Source organism: Taeniopygia guttata, chromosome 2 (genome assembly GCF_048771995.1).
Source record: "Taeniopygia guttata chromosome 2, bTaeGut7.mat, whole genome shotgun sequence".
In the NCBI taxonomy this organism is placed as follows: Eukaryota; Metazoa; Chordata; class Aves; order Passeriformes; family Estrildidae; genus Taeniopygia; species Taeniopygia guttata.
Genome location: NC_133026.1, coordinates 139,295,075 through 139,316,241, shown reverse-complemented (window position 1 = coordinate 139,316,241; position 21,167 = coordinate 139,295,075). Strand labels below are relative to the sequence as shown.

At 43.1% G+C, this 21,167-nt stretch overlaps 1 protein-coding gene and 1 long non-coding RNA gene across 2 annotated transcripts; one reads left to right on the top strand and one right to left on the bottom strand.

The window, feature by feature from the left end:
• Positions 1 to 1,174: 1,174 nt before the first annotated feature.
• LOC121469289 (uncharacterized) lies at positions 1,175 to 2,112 on the bottom strand. Its single transcript, XR_005979254.2, has 2 exons — positions 1,498 to 2,112; positions 1,175 to 1,338 (listed from the first exon to the last, which is right to left on the bottom strand). It is a non-coding gene; the product is annotated as an uncharacterized lncRNA (long non-coding RNA).
• Positions 1,229 to 19,370, top strand: HAS2 (hyaluronan synthase 2). The gene is made up of 4 exons (XM_002200462.7): positions 1,229 to 1,368; positions 9,196 to 9,822; positions 14,300 to 14,401; positions 16,388 to 19,370. The coding sequence occupies exons 2-4, from the start codon at positions 9,196 to 9,198 to the stop codon at positions 17,318 to 17,320; spliced, it is 1,662 nt and encodes a 553-aa protein (XP_002200498.1). The 5' UTR covers positions 1,229 to 1,368; the 3' UTR covers positions 17,321 to 19,370.
• Positions 19,371 to 21,167: the final 1,797 nt, after the last annotated feature.

Here is a 21,167-nt window from a genome sequence, read left to right as displayed (position 1 = left end):
GCGGCCCCGAGCCGCGGCTCCGCCGCCTCAACAGCGCCACCCAGCGCCTCGGCCGGGAGCGCCGCCCCGGCAGCGGAGCCGCGGAGCGAGGGAAGGCGCCGGCCAGCGGCAACGGGGTGTGCTGTGCGCTGCCATCGACACAATTAACACTGCTGATTTATAACGAAACAAGGCCAAAAAACACCCCCGAGCCAAAAGCAAACCAACCCAAATCTCCGAAACAAAGCACACGCCACAATTTTACAGTTTTTTAAATGGCCTAACATATTTCCCGGCTTGTTTTAACACAAGAGGCATGGGTATGAATATCAGTGGGAGCTCCCTTGGCTATTTACTACAAGAAATCTTTCCGAGAGTGAACGGGTAAAGTAGGATTCAAAACTGTGAAGTTCATCCATTCATAGACCCAATTCCTTTATTAATAAAACCCAGCAGCAGCAAAAACTGTCCCAGCCGAATAGTGGCTGTGGGAGGGACGAATCCCAAGCCCAAGGATGCAGGGTGTGGGGAAGGTGGGGGGCTCCCCTAACTGCGGGGCATGAAGAGGAAACCAGTTGGTGGCAACATATGTGTATTGTATTTCTCCGAAAAAAATTTGCAACTTGGCTAATTAAATTCCTGGCGCTGAACTGGTCCTTGGCTGAGATCATGGCAATTGGGAGGGTTGGGGTTTTTTTTCCTCCTTACAGGAGTTCCCTCCTTCTTCCCATCCTCCGCCTATTAAAGCAAGTCAAACCTCCCTTGTTAAAAGACCCCATAACGTGGAAGAGGCAGAAAAGCAGCAGCAGCAGCAGGAAAGAAAAAGACGTCTGGAAAATATTACCCGTTTGCTGCTGCTGCTGCTGAGAAACCTCATTGAAACAGTTACTCGGGCAGCAAGGTATCACCAAAGAGACTTTATCTGATGCTGATCTCTCAAACTTTCAGACGCTGCCTTGCAACTTCTCCAGGCTCCAGGCTAGCCGGGTTTGAAATAAGATCTTCAGCTTCGACCACGAGAAACTAACTCCTAATTTATTATTTCTAACTTTTTTTAATTATTATTATTATTATTATTATCATTACTATTATTTGGAGGAGAAAAATCCCACAACTTTGAGCTATTAACTGAAGCAGAGAAAGACAAATACACGATAATTGTGAAAACACGTGGGAGAAAATGAGTAGGACTGAATAGCCTTACACGATTTTTTTTATTATTTTCATTTTTAATTATTTTTTTATTTCTGAGCGTCTTATTAAGTCCCTGAAAAGTGCGATTTGTTCTTTTACCTCAAACTTGGAAGCTATTCAGCGGGAGCAACGGTACGTGAGACCACACAGTTGGCTGGAGCCCCTCTATGACCAAAGGACAGAAGGACAAACAAGGTAGGTGATTTATGATTATGCTTCTGTCAGCTCAAGAGCAGAAGACCCCCTCCTCCCATCCCCAGTATTCCAGGGAGGAGAGCTGGAACGGACCCCCAAAATACGAGTGGGGCTGGGGGAGGATCTTACCGGCTCCTACGCTACACCTATTTCAGCAATGAATAGAACCGCCGTGAGGATGGATGAATGAGGTTTTCAGCTTCAACCCCTCCTCCGTGTAATCCATTTAAGACATTGCTGAGCTTCAAGATCTGGGAAAAAAAAAAAAAATCAAACTCAAAAAGCCAAAAAAACCCAAAAAACCAACTGCTCCATAAACCCTGTGAAATTAGAATAAAATCGAGCACGGGCTGGGCAGCCGCTCCGCAGATGGCAGCGGGGAAGGCGAGCCCTGCTCAGAGCCCAGCCCGGCTTCCCTCCGGCCGCCCCTCGGCTTTGCCGGCAGGGCCGGGCGGGGACGCGGGCGAGGGAGGCTGGGCTGAGGGCGGCGGCGGGCGGCGGCCGCGGGGCTGGCGTCCCGCCCCGGACAGCGCTGCCGAGCCGCCGGGCAGCGCAGCGCCGGGAGGGCCGGGCAGGGCAGGGCGGCTTCCCGCGGGAGGGCCGGGGCCGAGGGCTGCGGGGCGGGGGCTGCCGGAGCTCCCCCCGCCCGAGGGAGGCCCGCCCGGGGCCGCGGGGCGAAGGCAGCGCCGGCACGGCCGGGCCCGAAGCTCCCGCGGGCGGGGCCCGTGACGCGGCCGCGCGGGGATCCCCGGCCCCGCCCGGTGACGCCGCCGCTCCGCCCCGCTGGCCGCGGCGCCGGGCCGGGCTTCCCCCGCTCCGTGTGCGGCCGCGGCCGCTGCGGGGCCCTGCGCGCCTCCTGCCCGGCTGCGGAGCCCCGTGTCCCCACAGCCCTGCTCGGCACCTCCTGGCGCGGCTCGTGTCTCTCAGCTGGTCACAGCCTCGCCACGCTCCGTAGCGATGCTGGCAGAAGGAGGCATTTACCCCGTTTCCTTGCCCCGAGAGCATCCCATTGTGCTACAACACTCCTGATGGGCGTTGTCTTAATCTAGAGAAGACGGAGAGGGGATCTCATTGATATCTCAAATATATAAGTATCTCAAAGGCGGTGCCAAGAAGATCAGTGCCAGACTCTTTTTGGTGGTGCCCAGTGACAGGACGAGGAGCAATGGCCTTAAACTAAAACACAAAAGTTTCACCTCAACAGGAGGAATAACTTCACGTTGAGGATGGCAGGGCACCAAAGAGGCTGCCCAGTGAGGTCGTGGAGTGTCCCTCTCTGGAGATACTCCAAACCCACCTGGCCACGTTCTTGTGTCACCTGCTCTACGTGACCATACCAGGGCAGGGGTATTGAGCTCCATGATCTTCACAGATCCCTTCTAACCCTAAGGGGCTCCGTGATTCTGCAGGGCTGCAGTGACCCCACATCTCTTAGGGCACAGCTGCTTCTCCATGGTTGGCTTGGCTTCATAGTCTTCAGCCCTGGGGATCATTTTTCCATTGGCACCCATGCGCTTTTTTTAAAGTACTCATTGTGTGTAACATAGGTGCCTTGAGGGTTCTTCTCAGGACTAGATAAGGGTAATAAATCTTTCTTACCCTGTATCCAAACGTAGAAAAACCTGGGTCAAAGTTTACCAGTAGGAAGAGCTGCTCCTTTGGATTCAGTGAAGTTTTCCAGGCAAGTTCACTGGGAAAAACTCGAGTCTTCATATTTGTGGCATGAAAGCACATTTGCTCTATTTTTTTGCTATTCAAGATTAGATAGAGCAGCAAAATATTCCTAACCAGCAACCAGAAAACATTTCTAAACTAGATTTTTGTTTAACCACAATCCAAAATATCCGAGTAGAAATATGATTTACTTCTTGTTTTGTTTCTTTGAGCATTTGTCTGGCGATATTTTTTTTTGTTGCTTTTCCTTTTCCTTTCTTCTTTTCTGTTAATTTGACAACTAGTGTATTATTGTGTACCAGAGGGTCAAATCCAACCTGCAGCCATAGAACTCATTCCGCATTGGTTACTCGAGCCTGTAAGAGATTAAATTTGAGCAGTTCAGTGCGAAACATACACTGAACAAATATGAGATTTTTGATTTGCTGATCAAAGCCTGTGCATACAGACAGAGTTTGTCATCACCAATAATCTCGTTGTTAACTTTTAATTTAACCTCAGAGTTAACTTTAGTCTTATGTGAGCCCTTTCCAGAAGATCAATAGCATAACAAAATCTGGAAGTTATGAATAACCAAAAGTTCCAGATATAGTAATTGTGTTGTAATAAAGGTGTACAGATGGAGCATAACATTTCACTTTCCTCTCTGCAGGCTGTAGAATAGAAGAGGGAGCCTGGACAGCTATCTTATGCTTGTGATTATTATCTACCTAGAATCATTTGTACTGCAATGATATACGATTTAATTTGCCACCAAAATAAGGCTAATAATGAATCTAATTATTGTCTGAGAAATTGTAAGCCTCAAACACCATGTACTCCCAGAGAGTGTGTATACAGGCCCAGATCCAATGTGTGCAGGCACTCACACGTGCACTCTGACACACTCATGTCATTGAAGCAGCTTCTCTGTGGCAGCCAGTGCTATTATTCTCATTGGTAAGGAAGTGGGTATTAAGGCTTATAAAGATTATATTCTTCCTTTGGTTGTGTGCAAAACAGCCCTTGGTGGCTGTATGTACTTAAATCTGTGTGTTTTAGCTTTTATAGTGCTCACCTCACTGATCTCAGGCATCCTGCTGAGTTAGAGTTGCATATTTGTTACAGACAAATCCCCACAGACTATACCTTCAAGTGAATATAGGCAAGGAAAATAGCAAGGGGTGTGTTGGTTTTTGTTGGAGTTTTTGACTAAAACCAGTTATATGGAACTAGAGAAAAGGTGGATCTCATATAGCGCTAAAAAGAGTAACCTAAGCCTTATGAAGGGTTTTATAGACCTCCAAAAATTTCTTACATGATCATGATTCCCATTTTACACGTGATGAAGCTGTGACAGAGAGAGCTGAATTCACTTATCTAAGATCACACAGCATTCATGTTGTTGAAAGACAACACTAGGAAGCAAATTCAAATTGTCAAGGCCCTGATCCACTCTTAGATTCCCTAATGTAAGAAATGCAGTGGTTAAGCATTGACATATCCAACAACCTTCATGAGGGAAGTTCATCGCTACAATAAATTTGTCAGAAATATACTTGCATTTTTACTTCAAGTGTCCCAGAAATAGCAGCTTTTTAGATAAAGATTTTTTTATGCCTTTACTACAGAATTGCAAGATAAATTATCCACTGATTTCCTTCTTCAGCAAAATATCTAAGTGCACACTTATCTTCAATTACACACTTACCTGCTTTGCTGAATTCAAAGCCTCAGCACTAAGGTTGAATAGATATTCAAGAATTCCATTTCCATACAGGCATATAAAAATGAGATGTTTTCAAAGGTTTTCTGTGCTCAGCGCTTCTGGTTTCCACAAAGGTTCCAGACAAGTCTGATCTGCAGATCTTATATGTGAGGTTGTTGATTTGTATTATCAATTTGTTTTCAATGAGGAGATGCTATTGAAAGTGCTGCTACAAGTGTCTCCTCTTCAACAAAATTGCTTGAGGTTCTATTGCATAGCAATAACTGGACACCCAAATTGGATTCCTCTTGAATGAAACTAATTGCAAGGTGTACCTCTGGAGGACACGTTTCAGGTTTTCAGTCCATTAGGTCCGACTATACTAGTTAAGAGTAAAGCACAAAAATATATGGAGGGTGGAGTTAGGCCCTTAGCACCAGGTGTTCGTCTTTGCAGATCTGCTCATGTGGTATTGCACTATTTGCTGATGTGACCACAGCCCTTGATGTCTAGAGAGAGGCACAGCTCCTCATAACCTTTAAAAGTGAAGGGGACTGTAGTAGGTCGACCCTGGCTGGCTGCATGGTGCCTGCCCAGCTGCTCTATTGCTCTCCTCCCCACAGTATGTAGATGCAGAAATTAAGAGGACAAAACACCTGGTATGTTGAGATAAAGGCAACCTAATAAAGCAAAGGCTGTGCATGAAGCAAAGAAAAACAAAAGATTTATCCTCTACTTCTCATCAGCAGATGATGTTCAGCCACTTCCCTGGAAGTAGGGCTTCAGTACTGAAAAACAAATGTCATAACAAATGCTTCTCCCTCCTCTTAGTTTTTTTATCTGAGCAGATGTCATATGGTATGGAGTATCCTTTTGGTCAGTTTGGATCAGCTGTCCCGATTATGTTCCCTCCCAGGACCTTGGCCACCCATAGCATTGGTGTGGGAGAAAATGTTGGAGAGACATCCTGAACACTGTGAGAGCACTGCTCAACAGTAGCCAAAACACTGTTGTGCTAGCAACACCTTCCCAGCTACCAATACAAGCAGAGTACTTGGAGGGCTATGGGAAAAACAATTCCATCTCAGCCAGGCCCAGTACAGGGACACCATGAGCACATTTGTGATCAAACCTTTATCACTGCCTCCTGGATAGATATTGGCTTTGCAACTTGTGGTTAGGGTTTTTCTAAGTGTCTTCAGATGTTTGGAATTAATAAGTGCTAATTCTTTCAAACAACCTTCCAAATCATTACGTGTTACGTGCAAACTCTCTCTTGCTTTTTAATCTTCTGAGGAAAAGCTACCCAGAATTACTATGTGGCAATGTTTGAGTGTTGCACATGAGAGGGAATTTCTAAAAGAGATAATATAGTGAGATGCATCCCATGTGTAATAAGCAAATATGACTTCAGTTTGACCCCCATCATTGGTTCCATGTCCTGTATCAATGGATGCCAGGCACCACCTGATTGCTTCCTTCTTCATAGCAGCTACACAACAGAGGGTACACAACTGAACAGGCTGCAGATAATATTGGTATCCTCTGGCACCAGTGCACATTGGTTTTCTGGATATCTATTTGCCCCTATTCCGTATTACTAACAAAATAAGCTTTTTCTTTCTCTTTGCCTCCTGACTTCGTTAAGGGATGAACTGTCTCCAGGCCCTGTTACTCTCAGAAATGTGTGAAAGCAGATTAATAGCCATGTGGAGGAACTTTGCCACAGGATTTTGGAGGAAGAAAAATTGCTACTTTACCGTGGAGGCCACCAGTATTCTTTGCTCAATGAAGATGCCTCTAAGGATTTAGATGCCCAAATTGCAGGATAGAATTATTATATTTCACTGTGTCAGGCCAGGCTAGATAATCATAACAGCATTGTCTGATCTGAAAGTCTCTGAAGCAGCTGCTGCCTAGCCTCAGTATTAGTATTTGACTCAGCAGTTCGTTTTTGGTCCCAGACTTGTACAAGCATCATTTCCTTTTAACTTCTTGGCTTAATTCTTGGAGATGGGTGGAGAGCTTTTGGCTTCTTTGCCATTGTTTGGGCATGTTAAATTTGATAAAGATCATTTCTGCTGGGCAAGCTATCAATACCTCGTGTTAAATCTTGAGACTATTGAGCAACTTTTCTAGTTCCCCTGAGATTCAGTCAATTAAAAGACTATACATAAAACCCTCAATTGCACATACAAAGGGGAACATTTCTTTGATGAAAGCCAAGAATTTAGATCAAAACACGGTTTATTTTCCTAATGTTGACAGAGAAAGGGAAAAAGAAAGGTTGTTTTATTAACACCAGAAATTAATTTCTTGATCTTAAAAGACTGGATTTTTGCAATGGAGAGGATCTGTGCTGTAATGACAAAGTCAGAGAATTTGGTTTTGGTTTTTTTCCTTTTGTGCAGAAGCACTTCATAGGTAGAGCAAAACAACAGCAAATTAATGTAAAAGATGCCTGCTACAATATATAGTCATCCAAATGTAGCCACTCCAGATCTTAATGTAAATCCTCTTTATTTCAGCCATGTAATTCTTAATGTAAGCAGACTTTAGGATACCAAATAGGAAAGAAAAATACAAATTAGGCATTAATAAGGTATTTACCTTGATGTTTGTGACATTTTGCATGCTTGAGGGATTAGTAAACACACAGGGCTATTTTACTTCGAGGTAATCTAGAGGGGATCCATTACTTAATCTGTTTTGTAAAGCAAGTCTATTTTGGGCACTGAATTTCAATTCACTTATAGTGGTGGTAAGCATAAGCTGTCTTTTATTAGGCATCTTTATGACCTCTGCTGTGAAAGATTTTCAGACAGGCCAGAACAGGGAGGGTCCCTTTTGCTGGTGGATAATTACAACACCTGTCAGAGCCCAGCCTTAAGTATTCAAGGAAGTCCTAGAGCTAGGGTCTGATTTCTTTAACAGTGCCTCCAAATATACATTTAAGAGACTTCCTCCTGTCTTGAAATTTAAGACCCTAAATAGCCAGTGGAAAAAGACAAAGTCTTTGTAACCTCAAGCTTCATGCTTGCCTAGTTTATTTTTATATTGTAAGTGATTCTGTGTTGCCTTTTTTGTTCCAAGCCTATAACTTTTCAGACATATATATAGTTGATGACAGCTGTGCTGCTGTGTCTTGGTGGTCATTTTTCAAGGAAGAGTTAAAAACATATATGATATAAGGAAGTCCTATTCCTATTCCAACTTCAGTTTTGGCCAACAGATGGTGAAACAAACATGAGCAGCAGATGAGCGAGATGGTAACAGCAGGGAAAATATGAATAATAGAAGAAAACACAAATATTAAATCTATTACTCTGAGAGGCCCTAATTCAGCAAAATATTCAAGCATGAGCTTTATTGACTTGCCACACACTTGCTGGATTAACCTTAAACAGACATCATCTGTTTTATGTCCTTCACATAAAATGCATCTATTGGCAGAAAATGCTGTCATTAACTTCTTACAATTCTGAGAAAGCTGTTGCATAAAATGGGTAATATGATTGTCAAAAAAGATATCTAGGTACCAATAGAGTCCTGCCTGGCTGTCTATACTGTTTATTTGTTTCGAGAATGCCAGAGCAGCCTCCATGCCAACCAGTTGCTCCATAGTTTGCCCAGAATTTACATTAGAAGATTTTATAGCCAGGTAAGCTATATATGTAGAAGTGGTCAGAATCAGCTGATGTCCTAGAGAATTTCTGAGTTCAGGGTGGAGTGTTGGCTCTGTTAAATTTATGCATATTTTTGCCACAGACTTAGTCTCAGTTAAGCTTTAGCCCCTATACACACATGCTTACTTGTGCATGTATCTATGTACACAACTATATGAATAATACATTTTTGCAATGGTATTGAGAAGACTTTTTAAAGCAGATGTCTGATTATATAAATATAAATTATAAATATAGTCAGACATCTGTTTAAAAAATTATAAATACATTCAGGCATCTGTTTTAAGAATGTCTTTCCAATATTTTTGCAAACATAACTAAGTGACAGAAACAATTCAGGGTGGGATACAGTCGTGACATGGATGGGGGATGAGGAGGGGCTGTCCAGACATTCAGCTGTTCTGCTCTCCTGTGACCATATGAAGAGAGTGGTGGCCCTAAAGCCCCTTCTCCAACCTCCTCAGAATAATATGACAGTGTCTTATGCAACTAGTCCAGGTTGCCAAAATAAGACCCTGACACAGATAGCACCTTCTGTGAGGGCACTGTGAATAGCAGTAAACATCTCTGCTACATTACGTCTGTTTGGATTGTACTTTACATGGAGGAAGTCCTGCAACGAGATGTTCAGCTGAGCAAGGGGATGCAGTGAGTCTGTGAGCTAGGACCTCAGGGTGTATCTGTTGATGCTGAGATTTGTGTTGCAGCCATGTGCACCTGTTATAATATCTTGTATCAGCAAGTGGTGGCTCTGCTAATGGTTTCCCTACTTCTTTGCAGATGTATTGTGAGAGGTTTATATGTATCCTGAGAATACTTGGAACCACACTCTTCGGGGTGTCCCTCCTGCTGGGAATCACCGCTGCTTACATTGTGGGCTACCAGTTCATCCAAACAGACAACTACTACTTCTCCTTTGGACTCTATGGTGCTATCCTGGCATCACATCTCATCATCCAAAGCCTGTTTGCCTACCTAGAGCACAGGAAAATGAGACGGTCGCTAGAGACTCCAATCAAACTGAACAAAACAGTTGCCCTTTGTATTGCTGCCTATCAAGAAGATCCTGACTACTTAAGAAAATGTTTACTTTCTGTAAAAAGATTGACCTACCCTGGAATTAAAGTCGTTATGGTCATTGATGGGAACTCAGAAGATGACGTTTACATGATGGACATTTTCACTGAAATCATGGGTAGGGACAGTTGTGCCACTTATATCTGGAGTAATAACTTCCATGACAAAGGTCCGGGTGAGACAGAGGAGTCCCACAGAGAGAGCATGCAACACGTATCTCAGCTGGTCCTGTCCAACAAAAGTGTTTGCATCATGCAGAAATGGGGTGGAAAAAGAGAAGTAATGTACACAGCATTCAAAGCACTGGGGAGAAGTGTGGATTATGTACAGGTAGGTATTAGAGCACCAGGTCAGTGCCAATTCAAACACACTTTGAAAGAAAGCAGCTTTTGTATATTTTGTGCAGCATGTTAGAGGCCATCCTAGTCCCTGATGAACACAGTGCTCCTTTCAGTCTGTTTGGAAACAGCTTGACCGTTAAAAGGGTATTTTGCTACCTTTTAAAATGGCCAGTCTATCTGTGACTGTTTAAAATCTGTGCACCAGCTGCTGGAGAAATCTGAAATCCTTCCCCTGCCTTCAGTACTGTCCCCTCATCCAAATGGTTTTACTTCAGACAAAGCCAGTGACCTCCTGAAAGCCCCATCTCTGCTCCTGTAGGTGAAGGTCTTAGGTAAGGCTTTATTTTGTGAGTTTGTTAGCGGCCCCATATACGAGCAGACAGATAGGTATTTGGTCTCACTAGGGAATATCTTGGAGAAGTGGAGAAGTCTGTAAAAAAGTTGAGGATATATTTTAAAGGCTTTGAAGGCTATGTGGAGTATTCAATAAAAGGGTCAATGTGTAGATTTGAAAGAAAATTTCTTCAGCTAAAGCCTGAAAGAGCTTTTGCTTCATCACTTACAGCTGCATTACCTCATTCACTGCAACTTGGCCTTTAAGGCCCTTATGACACACTACTCACTTAAAAATGAATTAGGCTGGGTCCTCTCTCCCTGTTTCCAAAGCAGCAGAGGCACATTTTTTCCAGCTGCCTTGGATCCCCTGAAAGATTCTCTATGTTTTTGCCTTACTTACATGGAAGCATTCCTTGCTTCTGCAAACAGCCCTGCTGACTGTGGGAAAGGGAAGGGGAGGTGGGTGGGATCAGATACTCTGGCTGGACACTGAAGACCCTTCCTTAGAAATCTAGACCAAGAAGGCTCATTTGACTAGTCCCACTTAACAGGAGATGATTTTCCTAATGAACCACCCTCAGTTTTTCCCAGCTTCTCCCACACTCAGAGCAGCCAGCAGACTCCTGCAGTGGAGCAGCAGCTCCCCGCGAGGTGCTCTCTGCTGGCTCAGGGCAGCTGCATGGCTGAGCCACATGTGTTTCTGGGGCCTGTGCCCAGCCTTGTGTGGGTGTGTGTGCATGCTCTGCACAGCACAGCATCCACGTGCAGTGTCCTAGGGACCTGCAGAGGCTGCCAGTAGCTGGGCTGAGAGCAGCAAGCCTTCCTTCAGTGTACAGGAGGGGCAGAAACTGAAGAGTGCCAGGAACCACTCTGTTATTGGAGCTAGGAGAGTAAAGCCAAGATTTAAAACCCATCCTCTACCACTTCCCAAACTGAAACTGATTTATACTTTCAAAACAATGGGCTTAAGCTCCTCATTGTTTGCACTTTGGTTTTGTGCTGTGAGGAACTATGATGGGATAAAAATGCTGATTTTCTTTATTAGCATGAGTTTATAATCACACAGACATACCAGATTGCAGGGAGAGAAGACAGAGAAGAAGCAGATTCATTGCAAGTTTCCTCCCTCAGTTCTGTTCTTGTATTTTTCAGGGAACCTGGAAAAAGTGTTTCTATTTTAACAGTCATAGCATAAATTCAGAAACTAGAAGGGTTATTTCTGTTTAGTTAACACTCCAGACCTGGCTCAGAAGTTCTAATGAATTTGTCAGAGACTATAGTGTTGCTGTGAGCACAGTCTGCAGTAGAGTGATGCCACAGTCACATCTGTAGTCACATCTGAAGTAGAAATTCAGCCCCTTGGTGGCCCTGGCTACTGCAGAGTCATAAAAAATATACAGATAAAATGTGTCTCTCTTTTATGATTGAATAAAGGTTGAGATATTTCAAATGTTCCTTTGGGGAGACCCAGGGTAAAATTACTTTAAACAAGCCAAATATTTCAAGGGCTAAGCAGTCTGCATCAATGATGAAGCACTTTTAAAAGTGGCCAGTCAGCACCACTGCCCAGCCTCAAAATTGTAGGCCTTACAGTTCATAGAAAACACCCTGGAATTATGAACAGGCAATCCTAAACAGTCAGACCAGTGCAGATAACAAGCTGTTACTCAGTAGTGGTGTCTCATTAAGTACTGAAAACTACTGTGTAGGCTTGTGTCCATCCTGGAAGAGCTCCTGAGTGTGCAAGTAATCAGGTAGAGGAGTTAAACTGGCAGGTATTATCAGTGCAGAGTTGTGAGGTAACCAGGGTGCAATTCATCTTGGCTTGATGGAGATGCCTGTGTGGACAGTCCAGTGCAGCTCAGGGCAGCTTGGATAAAATGTCACTGCCTATAGCAAGTAAAAGAACAGCTCCCTTAAGGTCAGTGTCCCCTTCACGTAACTGTGCCCCAAAGCAGTGATGTTTGGGTCACTTGGCCCTTACGTGGAAAGATGGCAAATTTTCTCTTGGGCTGTCCTGGGCACACCCTGGCTAGGCAGGTGTCAGTGTTTATTTGGGCTTCTAAGTGTCCGTGTTTCTCTGGGTGTGTCCTCTGTTCACCTGCAAAAACCTCATCCAGATGGAAAATAATGCTTAGATTTGTCCCAGAAACCCAGACATATCTACCTGTGCTGGCATGCCCAGGGCATGTGATGGTGTTTTGTTAAAAAAATCCATTGTTTTCAGGACATATTAATGATGTGGCTCATGGGCAGGCCTTTCTACCATAGGTAAATACATCTGATGGGGTGGGAGCTGCTCAAGTGACAGGTGCTGGAGGGAAAGCAGAGGGGCTGGGAGGCAGCTGATCCCAGCCCACCACTCATGGTCAAAAGAAATGACATGCCTGTCACTGCCTGAGCACCCGGGGAATTCAGCAAACTAACAGATTTCCTGTGCAAAACACTCAGCAACAGGTTTGTCCAGGAAGACCCAGGTAAAAGTATAGGCACTGTTTTCCCTCTTCAGTAGAATTGTTTTTCTCCCTTTCTAGCACCCAGTGCTGCCACTGAAGACAGCTTTCCACTAAAGCTGGAGTCAGACCCTGGCCAGGTTACAAAGGTGCTGTGGGATGAGGCCATTGAGGATGGATGCATCAAGTTAGTGGGAGCTGGAGATGCTCGTGGCTTTTCTCCTGATGGAGATATGAGAGCTTTCATCACCTTTCTCCTCTTGGCACCCTCTGAATGAGCACAGAGGGGAGCTGTTGGCAGAGTCCCAGCTGCATCCAGCTATGCAGTCCAGCTATCCTGGGTAACCTCTCCTCTTGCATCTGGTCCAGAGCAGAGCCCCAGGGCTCTCCTCCCACTTCATAGAGCAGATGTAAAGGTTACCTCTCACCTGGAGTGAGAGGGCTTAAGTTGAATTAAAAGTTTGCATGAAAGGACACCAAAATTAAGATGCCCATTACAAAGCCCCAGCAGAATCTGTCTTAATGTGCTGTTTATGCAGAGCTACTGACTTGCTCCCACTGACCCTGTCTGAAGTCAGAGGAATGCAATGTAGGGACAAACTGGAGGCAGTATGAGAATTTGTAGGGTGGGATTCAGCCAGTCAGAGAGGTATTTCTGGGCCAGTCTCTGCTCCAGTTCCTGGGTGTCTGTGAAATGAGTTCACACACGATGTGGCCAGTTCTTTCAGCTGCAGCAACTGCAACAAGGAGACACCCTCTTGTTTTAAACAGGCTGCAGCCCAAGTCATTCTCCTCAGAGCGAATGAAAGCAATGCCAGCTGTCTCACAGACCAGCCAGCCTGTCTGAGCCCTCCTCCTACTCTCCAGGGGAAAGCCAATTTCCTAATGTACACAGTGTTTAGTTGACTAGGAGTGTTTGTGTAGCTGAAATGCCTTGTGTGTCATTTACTTCTGCCTTGCTCTTTTGGAGTACTGAACTTCGGGACTCACGCCTTCTGGCCTTACATATTTTTTATAAGAATGCCAGAGAAAAATAGCAAATAATTTCTCTACATCAAATGTCAAATCCCTGCACTACTAATAACACATCATGCATCTAAAATTAAAAATGAGTTTGTTCTGAAATACAAGATACATATTTTACATGAATTGCTAAACTCTTCTGTGAGTGAAAGAATGATTAGGTTTCTTCCCAGACTCCTACTTGACTTTTTTTCTTTTTAATAACAAGTGTCTGGGATTTAGCTCCTCACTCTTTCCCTCATGTGGCAGCGGGAAACATTTGATCAGGGTGCTCCAACCGTGCAGCTGATGCAGGGAAATTTTATGTCAGAGCACAACAGGAACCTGCTGCACGCCCACAAACACCGTCTTATTCTGTAGTGCCCCATATCTTATTCAAAAAGCCAGCCCAGTGTGCCAGTAAAACAAATGGAGCTGATACAGAGGATTGTTTGTGTGCACAGCCTTAACAAGCTCTATGTTTTGTGCAGTACTATGCCTTGCTGCCTGGTACAAGTGACCTTTAACAGAAATATCAGTGCAGACTTCAAAGTAAATTTAATTGCGTTCAGGAGAATATGCATTTAGAGTCACTATAATCACTTGCATGATTTTTATTTTCTTCTGTAGTGTACTCCTTAACCCATTTTTGTTCTTGTTTTTTCTTACTTATAGGTCTGTGATTCAGATACAATGCTTGATCCAGCCTCATCAGTGGAGATGGTAAAAGTTTTAGAAGAAGATCCAATGGTTGGAGGAGTTGGAGGTGATGTGCAGGTGAGTACAACATTTTCAGATTAACAGAGGTGTTTCAGTAACTATTTGCATTGCAGCAGATTTCTCAGCCTGAAATAGCATTAAATATAATTTATGTGTATATACTATATGCATATATATAATATGAGATGCCGTTATAGATGCTCTTATCATACCTTAACCTTTTTGTCCATTGAATGGAAACTCTTCTTAGATGTGAGCACTGTATGGTTTTAACTTCCATAGCAAGCAAACAAATAATATTCTGCCCCCTGTATGTGAAAAGGGGGGCACTGGCATTGTCAGGATTGTTGTGGCATCTTTGAGTCTCTGGGTATAGCTGCTTGTTCAAGGTGCCAAAGAAAAGCTATAGGGGAGCAGGAAATTGAGAACAGGTCTCCCAAAGCCATGTCCAGCAACCTCAATCACTTCAATTTTATTACTACTGGCAGCCAAGATTGTTAGAAATGAAAAGGAATTTTGTAATGCTGTGCACTCTGTGTATTGCTGGCCTTCCCATCTCTGTCAGGCAGGGCAATAGAAAACTTCCAAGTCAGACCAGTTCCATGTATGTTAGGATTTTCAGAATTACAGAGTTTGGCTGATTACTACAGCAAAAAGCTCTTGCTACCTTTTGACACAACTCCTTCTGCTGCAATTTATAGAGAAATGTGTATGAATATTTGAGTTAGCCTTATGATCCATCCCCCATACTCAGCTGGGCTTTTTATGGGAGATAGAGGAGAAAGAGCTATGTAAATGAGCAAGAATTAGCTAATGAATGCCCAAGTAGTCAGAACTATTTCAGGCATGTGGGTTTTAACTACAGAAATTAGGATTCCCACAGAAACCTGAATAGCTTTGGAGCTCCAGACTGACCACAAACCAGGTGACACAGCCTATGCATGTGAAATTCCAGGCATGTGTGAGTACAAGTGAAGGGAGGCAGAACACGTTCAGCTGTGACAGTGAAGGTTCATAAGCATCTGCATTGGGAAGGAGGTGTGTCCTCTGTGAGGAAAGGTGACAGAATGAAGGCTTTGGGCTTTTTTTTTCCCTCGGTTCATTTTCTAGCATACACCAAACACATTTGAGCCAGGCTTGAGCCTATCCCTAAGCCCTGCTGCTTCTAATATGTTCTGGAATTAAAACTGACAGAAATTAGGACCATCAGAGCAAAAGGCTACTTTTTTCTAGTCACGGGGCAATGCTTTATAGTTGTAGAAGGCCAAAGATTGACACACTTCCTTGTCACATCCTCTGGCACAAGATGTGTGTTGAGAACCTGGATGTGAATCCACATATTTGTGCATCTGCATCTGCTGAGTGTTCAGACTGGATGTGCAGTTGGGTTGTGCAGAAGAGAAAGACTGAGACATTTATGTGGGCCGGAGGAAAGCTCTACTGGAGTATCACCATATGTCTTGGACAAGGTAACAGGCTGGTACTGCCAGAACAGGTTGCTCCTCAGAGGAATGCTACATATGGGGACACAGTTAAACCTCTAAGGCCAGACTTGTGATACCAAAATGTAGGGCAAAGACCACGTGCTCTGGTTTTCTCATGCTCCAGCATAGTTTTGGGAGTGCTAGCAGGAGTCTTGTAAGCCCCAAAGATGTGTAAGGGCAGGAAAGCAGCAGGAGGCCATGAACTCACCGCCTGCTCTTGGTAAAATCTAAATCCAGCAGGTCTTTAACTGGGGGCAAAAAGGAAGGAAAAATGAGTCAGAAAATAAGGGAATTTCATGGTGGAGAATAAGAAAGGTTGCAAGGAATAAAAGAACCTCTCGGTGAAACAGAGAGAAAGTTTCATCTCAACCTTCCTGTCGATGTCTTGGCTGAAATGTTTGCATAGGTCCTGGGTTTGCCTTGAGCTGAACACAGGAGTGAGGCTCCCACCACATTTCATCTAATGGTGCTCTAGTCTCAGTAAATTCCTTATTGATCCAATGTGCACATTTTCTGGTTTAAGAGCTCATCTAAAAGGAAATTTTTTTTTTTTTCCCAGATTTTGAACAAATATGATTCCTGGATCTCCTTTCTGAGCAGTGTGAGATACTGGATGGCATTTAACATCGAAAGAGCCTGTCAATCCTACTTTGGCTGTGTACAGTGCATCAGTGGACCTCTGGGGATGTACAGAAACTCTTTACTCCATGAATTTGTGGAAGATTGGTACAATCAAGAGTTTATGGGCTCCCAGTGCAGCTTCGGAGATGACAGGCATCTAACTAACAGAGTGCTAAGTCTGGGCTATGCAACAAAATACACAGCTAGATCCAAGTGCCTTACGGAAACACCGATAGAGTATCTCAGGTGGCTGAATCAGCAGACCCGCTGGAGTAAATCCTACTTTAGAGAGTGGCTTTATAATGCCATGTGGTTCCACAAGCACCATTTGTGGATGACCTACGAAGCAGTAATCACTGGATTCTTTCCTTTCTTCCTTATTGCCACGGTCATTCAGCTCTTCTACAGGGGAAAAATCTGGAACATTCTCCTCTTCCTGTTGACAGTTCAGTTAGTTGGCCTGATAAAGTCTTCCTTTGCCAGCTTCCTTAGAGGCAACATTGTCATGGTTTTCATGTCACTCTACTCAGTGTTGTACATGTCAAGTTTACTGCCAGCAAAGATGTTTGCAATTGCCACGATAAACAAAGCAGGGTGGGGCACGTCAGGAAGGAAAACCATTGTAGTTAATTTTATAGGACTCATTCCAGTCTCCATTTGGTTTACAATCCTCCTAGGTGGCGTAATTTTCACTATTTACAAGGAATCAAAAAAGCCATTTTCTGAGTCAAAACAGACAGTTCTCATCATTGGCACAATACTCTATGCATGTTACTGGGTTTTGCTTTTGACTTTGTACATGGTTCTAATCAACAAATGTGGCAGGCGGAAGAAAGAGCAACAACACTACGACATGGTGCTAGACGTATGATATTTCCGTGGGAAGTTACCCAGAGTTGTAAAGCGACCCAACGACCTTGTAGTATCTGTGGCATCAGACATATGTTGCCAAGGGAAATGGATCACTGCTGCTGGGAATAGGACACTTATATTCCTCTGGGTTCATTTTCATCCTGCCAAAGTAAGGAAAAAAAAAAAAGAAAAAAAAAAGGAAAAAAAAAAGATTTTTTTCATTTTCAAGGGGGGAAGGACGCAAACCACACAGTTACGACCTGTTCACAAGAAAAGGGGAGAACTTCTGTGTTTATGCACTTTTTTCTAATGTGCATATGCCTGACAGTGTTACGTTCTATATACCTCACTGGTCATGCTTATGTGTGTGGACAGAAAGAAAGGGAGTTTGGAGAATCAAGAAAAGGACTGTACAACCCCTTGCAACCTAATTTATGAACTTCTCTTTTTTATAGTTCTGTTTATAGGAAGGGTCTTTTGTTTTAGGCTGCCAAATGTAATGCCAAAGGTAAATTTTAAGAGGCCATTGGCTGAGCTGTATTTTTATATTATTGTATTATTTGTGTGTGTGTATTTTTAAGCCAACTTTTTTTTAAATCACATATTTTATATTTTACTATCTGCCAAAAAAAGCTGCCTCCCCAACATTTTGTTCTTTAGCCTTTTGAAATATATTTGGGAGCAAAAAAATCATACATTCTCCCCCCAAATTTCTGCTGAAATGATATTGTTCAAACAGAAAGAATAAAAAGTCTCTCTGCATTTTTGCAACTAATGAATGGTTATTTCTGTGAAAAAGCATTTAAATGTGCTCTTTTAAGACATTTGTTAGGAAAGGCCCAAAATGTTCAGTTTTGCATACAAACAAAGTTGTGCATAAAAAAAGGCCAAAGGGGTAGATACGTGCAATTTGGGGTTTTTGTTTTGATAACATTGTACAAGGGAAATCTACTTCTCTGCTGAGAACTTAATATCCCTGGCATGCACAATAAAACATAAAGTAAGGCAGGCCTCCACACCACTGGAAAAGACATTGTTATGGAAAGCATCATACTGATTTTATATGGGACCTCAGCAGTCAAAAACTTCTGACTTGGAAAATCTTGGGCACATGAAATTGATATTGAATTCACTGATGGTCCTAGTTGTTCATAATCTGCTAGTACCAAGCAAATAGTTCAGGTTTCTATTAAAATTTTAAAAAATGGAAGAAAAAACTTATCAACATTTTCAAAATGTGTGTGTTGTACTATAAAACTTCTGCAGAGTCCTTCATACAGTTTACAGAAAATAAACACATACCTTTTCTGACATCCAGTGTAATACAGACCCCAGTACTGAGCCCAATAATTTGTTTTTGGCTATAGCATATCTACCAGAAAAAAAGTCAATTTTTTTATCAGAAAACATCAAGCCTTAGCAAATGCATCACTTCCTTGGTGCCTAATAATCAGTCTTAGACATTTATTTTGGACCATAGTTTTGAGAAATAATATTCAGGACTACATTCTGCAGTCCTTCACCAGCCAAAGGAATGTGGCATTAAGCCCTAATATACTTTATGAAGAGCAACAGAAAGACCAGCAGCCCTTTTTAGATTCTGGTATTTAAAGCACTGTGGTAAAGCAGAAATCAGCATATGATGCTTAAAGAACTTAGAAGCATTTTCAGCTTCTCTTTTTTTATGCAGACATGAATAGATTCTGCTGTAGAATGAACTGCACACACACTACCTTATTGTCTGATTATTTTGAGGTACATGATTGCTTGAAAGTCATACTAATATTATGTTAATGATTGGAGAGTTGATTCATGTTGATTACAAAATAGAACAGTATTAAAAAAAAAAAGCAAGAGGAACAGTAAAAATCAAAAAAACTTGACTATGCCTTTTAACTATTTATGATGTAAGTTAAAGCTTGGGTTACATTCAAATGTCAAATAAATCTTCTCATTCTATAAAAAGATTGAATTAATTGCCTGTATTTATTCTAGCAATTATTCAATGTATTTCCAATATAGGTTGTATAGTATAATTGTTACTTTCATAAATAAAATATTTTTGATAAGATTGTGACTAATTAATGGTATTTCTCACCAGCACTTTTACTTTGAAGCCATAAATCTGTACAGTTTGAAGGCTGTGTTTCTGATGTCACCAGTCTGATTTCCAAGTGGGAATTTGCCATGGAGCACCTGTGGAGCGCAGTGCATGCCTGAGGTGACTGGGGCTGGTCCCTGCTCTGAGAGGCAGCACAGGGCATAGGCAGCACTCAGAGTCTCTGCCAGCAGCTGCTAGATCAATTCAGTCAAAACACTTCCTTCCCTTTTTCCTCAGCTTCCTGATTTACAAAACAGGAATAGCAATCCAGCTTCCTTTTGGGAAGCACTTTGAAGTTTATGGCCAAAGTAGTTTGGTACATTACATAGGAGCTGATGTTTTCCAGCCCTCCTGTCCACTGGAAATTACCACCCTCCATAGCTTGGGAAGCAGAGGACAGGTCTATGGCTTTCTCCTGCTCATCATTAGTGCTGTTTGTCAAGCCCCCTTTGCCCTGGTACAGCTGAAGTGCAGCTGTATATTTTGTCACTGAAGGTTATGGGCAGCAGCCACTGCTGCAGGGACACAGGGGGCAAAGTGAAATCTCACACAGGCTTGGCACAGGTCAGTGACTTAGGAGACAGCTGTCTCAGCCCTCGGTGCTTGCTGCCCTATGTCTGTACTTGACCAGTACCGAGCTCCCCAGGACAGGGACACCATTGATAAACTGCAGTGAGTTCAGTCCAGGTTGGTTTGGGCTGAAATGGTGTCTGAGACACCTGGGCTGGTTGGGCTGGACAAGGGACAGCTTTGGCAGGAGAACCCTGAGGTCACATCCAATACCTATAGGGAGGTGTTCAAGAAAATGGTTCCAGGCTCTTCACAGTGCTGCTTGGTTTGACAACAAAAGACTCCAGGTTGAAAGGGGAGAGGTTCAAGGTTCATGGTTTGGCCTGGATATGAACAGGGACTTCTTCCCCATTAAAACATCTAAGCAGGTTGTGCATCCTCCAGGACAGTGCATCCTCCCTCCATCCTGAGGGAGTTTCAAGACTAAACTAGGTAGAGTTCTGAGATGCCTGGTCTGACCTTGGAGCTGCCCCTACTTTTAAGCAAGGGGCTGGGGCAGAGATATGAACTCTCCTGTCATCCTTTCTGAAGCAGATGCTGACAGCTCCCACCTGCACAGAGGCTCATTTCACCTCTGTTCCAGACACATCCATCCTGACCCCAGGTACAAATAGCTCAGCAGCAGCTGGTACTGAGTACCCAAAAAATCAGAGCCTTTCCGGTGACTGGGTCACTCTCCTCAATGTGTTTGTGGCCATTTAGAAGAAGGTTTCAGCAGAAAAATAGAGCATGAAACACTTAGTATTCAAAGTGTTCTCAAACAAATTAAGACTTTTAATAACATTTCCTGGTTTTCATTAATAGAAAATATATTTTTGAGATCTCTATCAAAAGAAGAAAACATGTTAAAAGAAATAGTCATAGTCTGTTTTGAACATTTTTAAAAACACAGATTTTTTTTAGTCACCTCTGATAGACAGATGGTGCTAAAAAGTCCCACAAATTATGAATTCTACATAAAAGTTTAAAAAAAACGCATTTCAAAAAATGCCATGAATTGGCAATAACTCAAGTTATAAATCATTTCCATAGTAGACTAATTTGGGTTTGAGAGCATCTGTTTGCAGAGACCAGGTGTGATGCAAAACCTACAATAATCAGAGGTGCAGCAGGGAGGAAGGACCCCTCCTTTTCTGTCTGCTAATAAGCTTCATTTTGGCCAAGAATCAGGTTTCTTTCAATGGGAAATGCATGA

Coding starts and splice junctions, on each gene's coding strand:
- HAS2 (XM_002200462.7), top strand. CDS start 9,196: ATGTATTGTGAGAGGTTTATATGTATCCTGAGAATACTTGGAACCACA. Junction 9,823..14,299: donor GAAGTGTGGATTATGTACAG/GTAGGTATTAGA, acceptor TCTTACTTATAG/GTCTGTGATTCAGATACAAT. Junction 14,402..16,387: donor GAGTTGGAGGTGATGTGCAG/GTGAGTACAACA, acceptor TTTTTTTCCCAG/ATTTTGAACAAATATGATTC.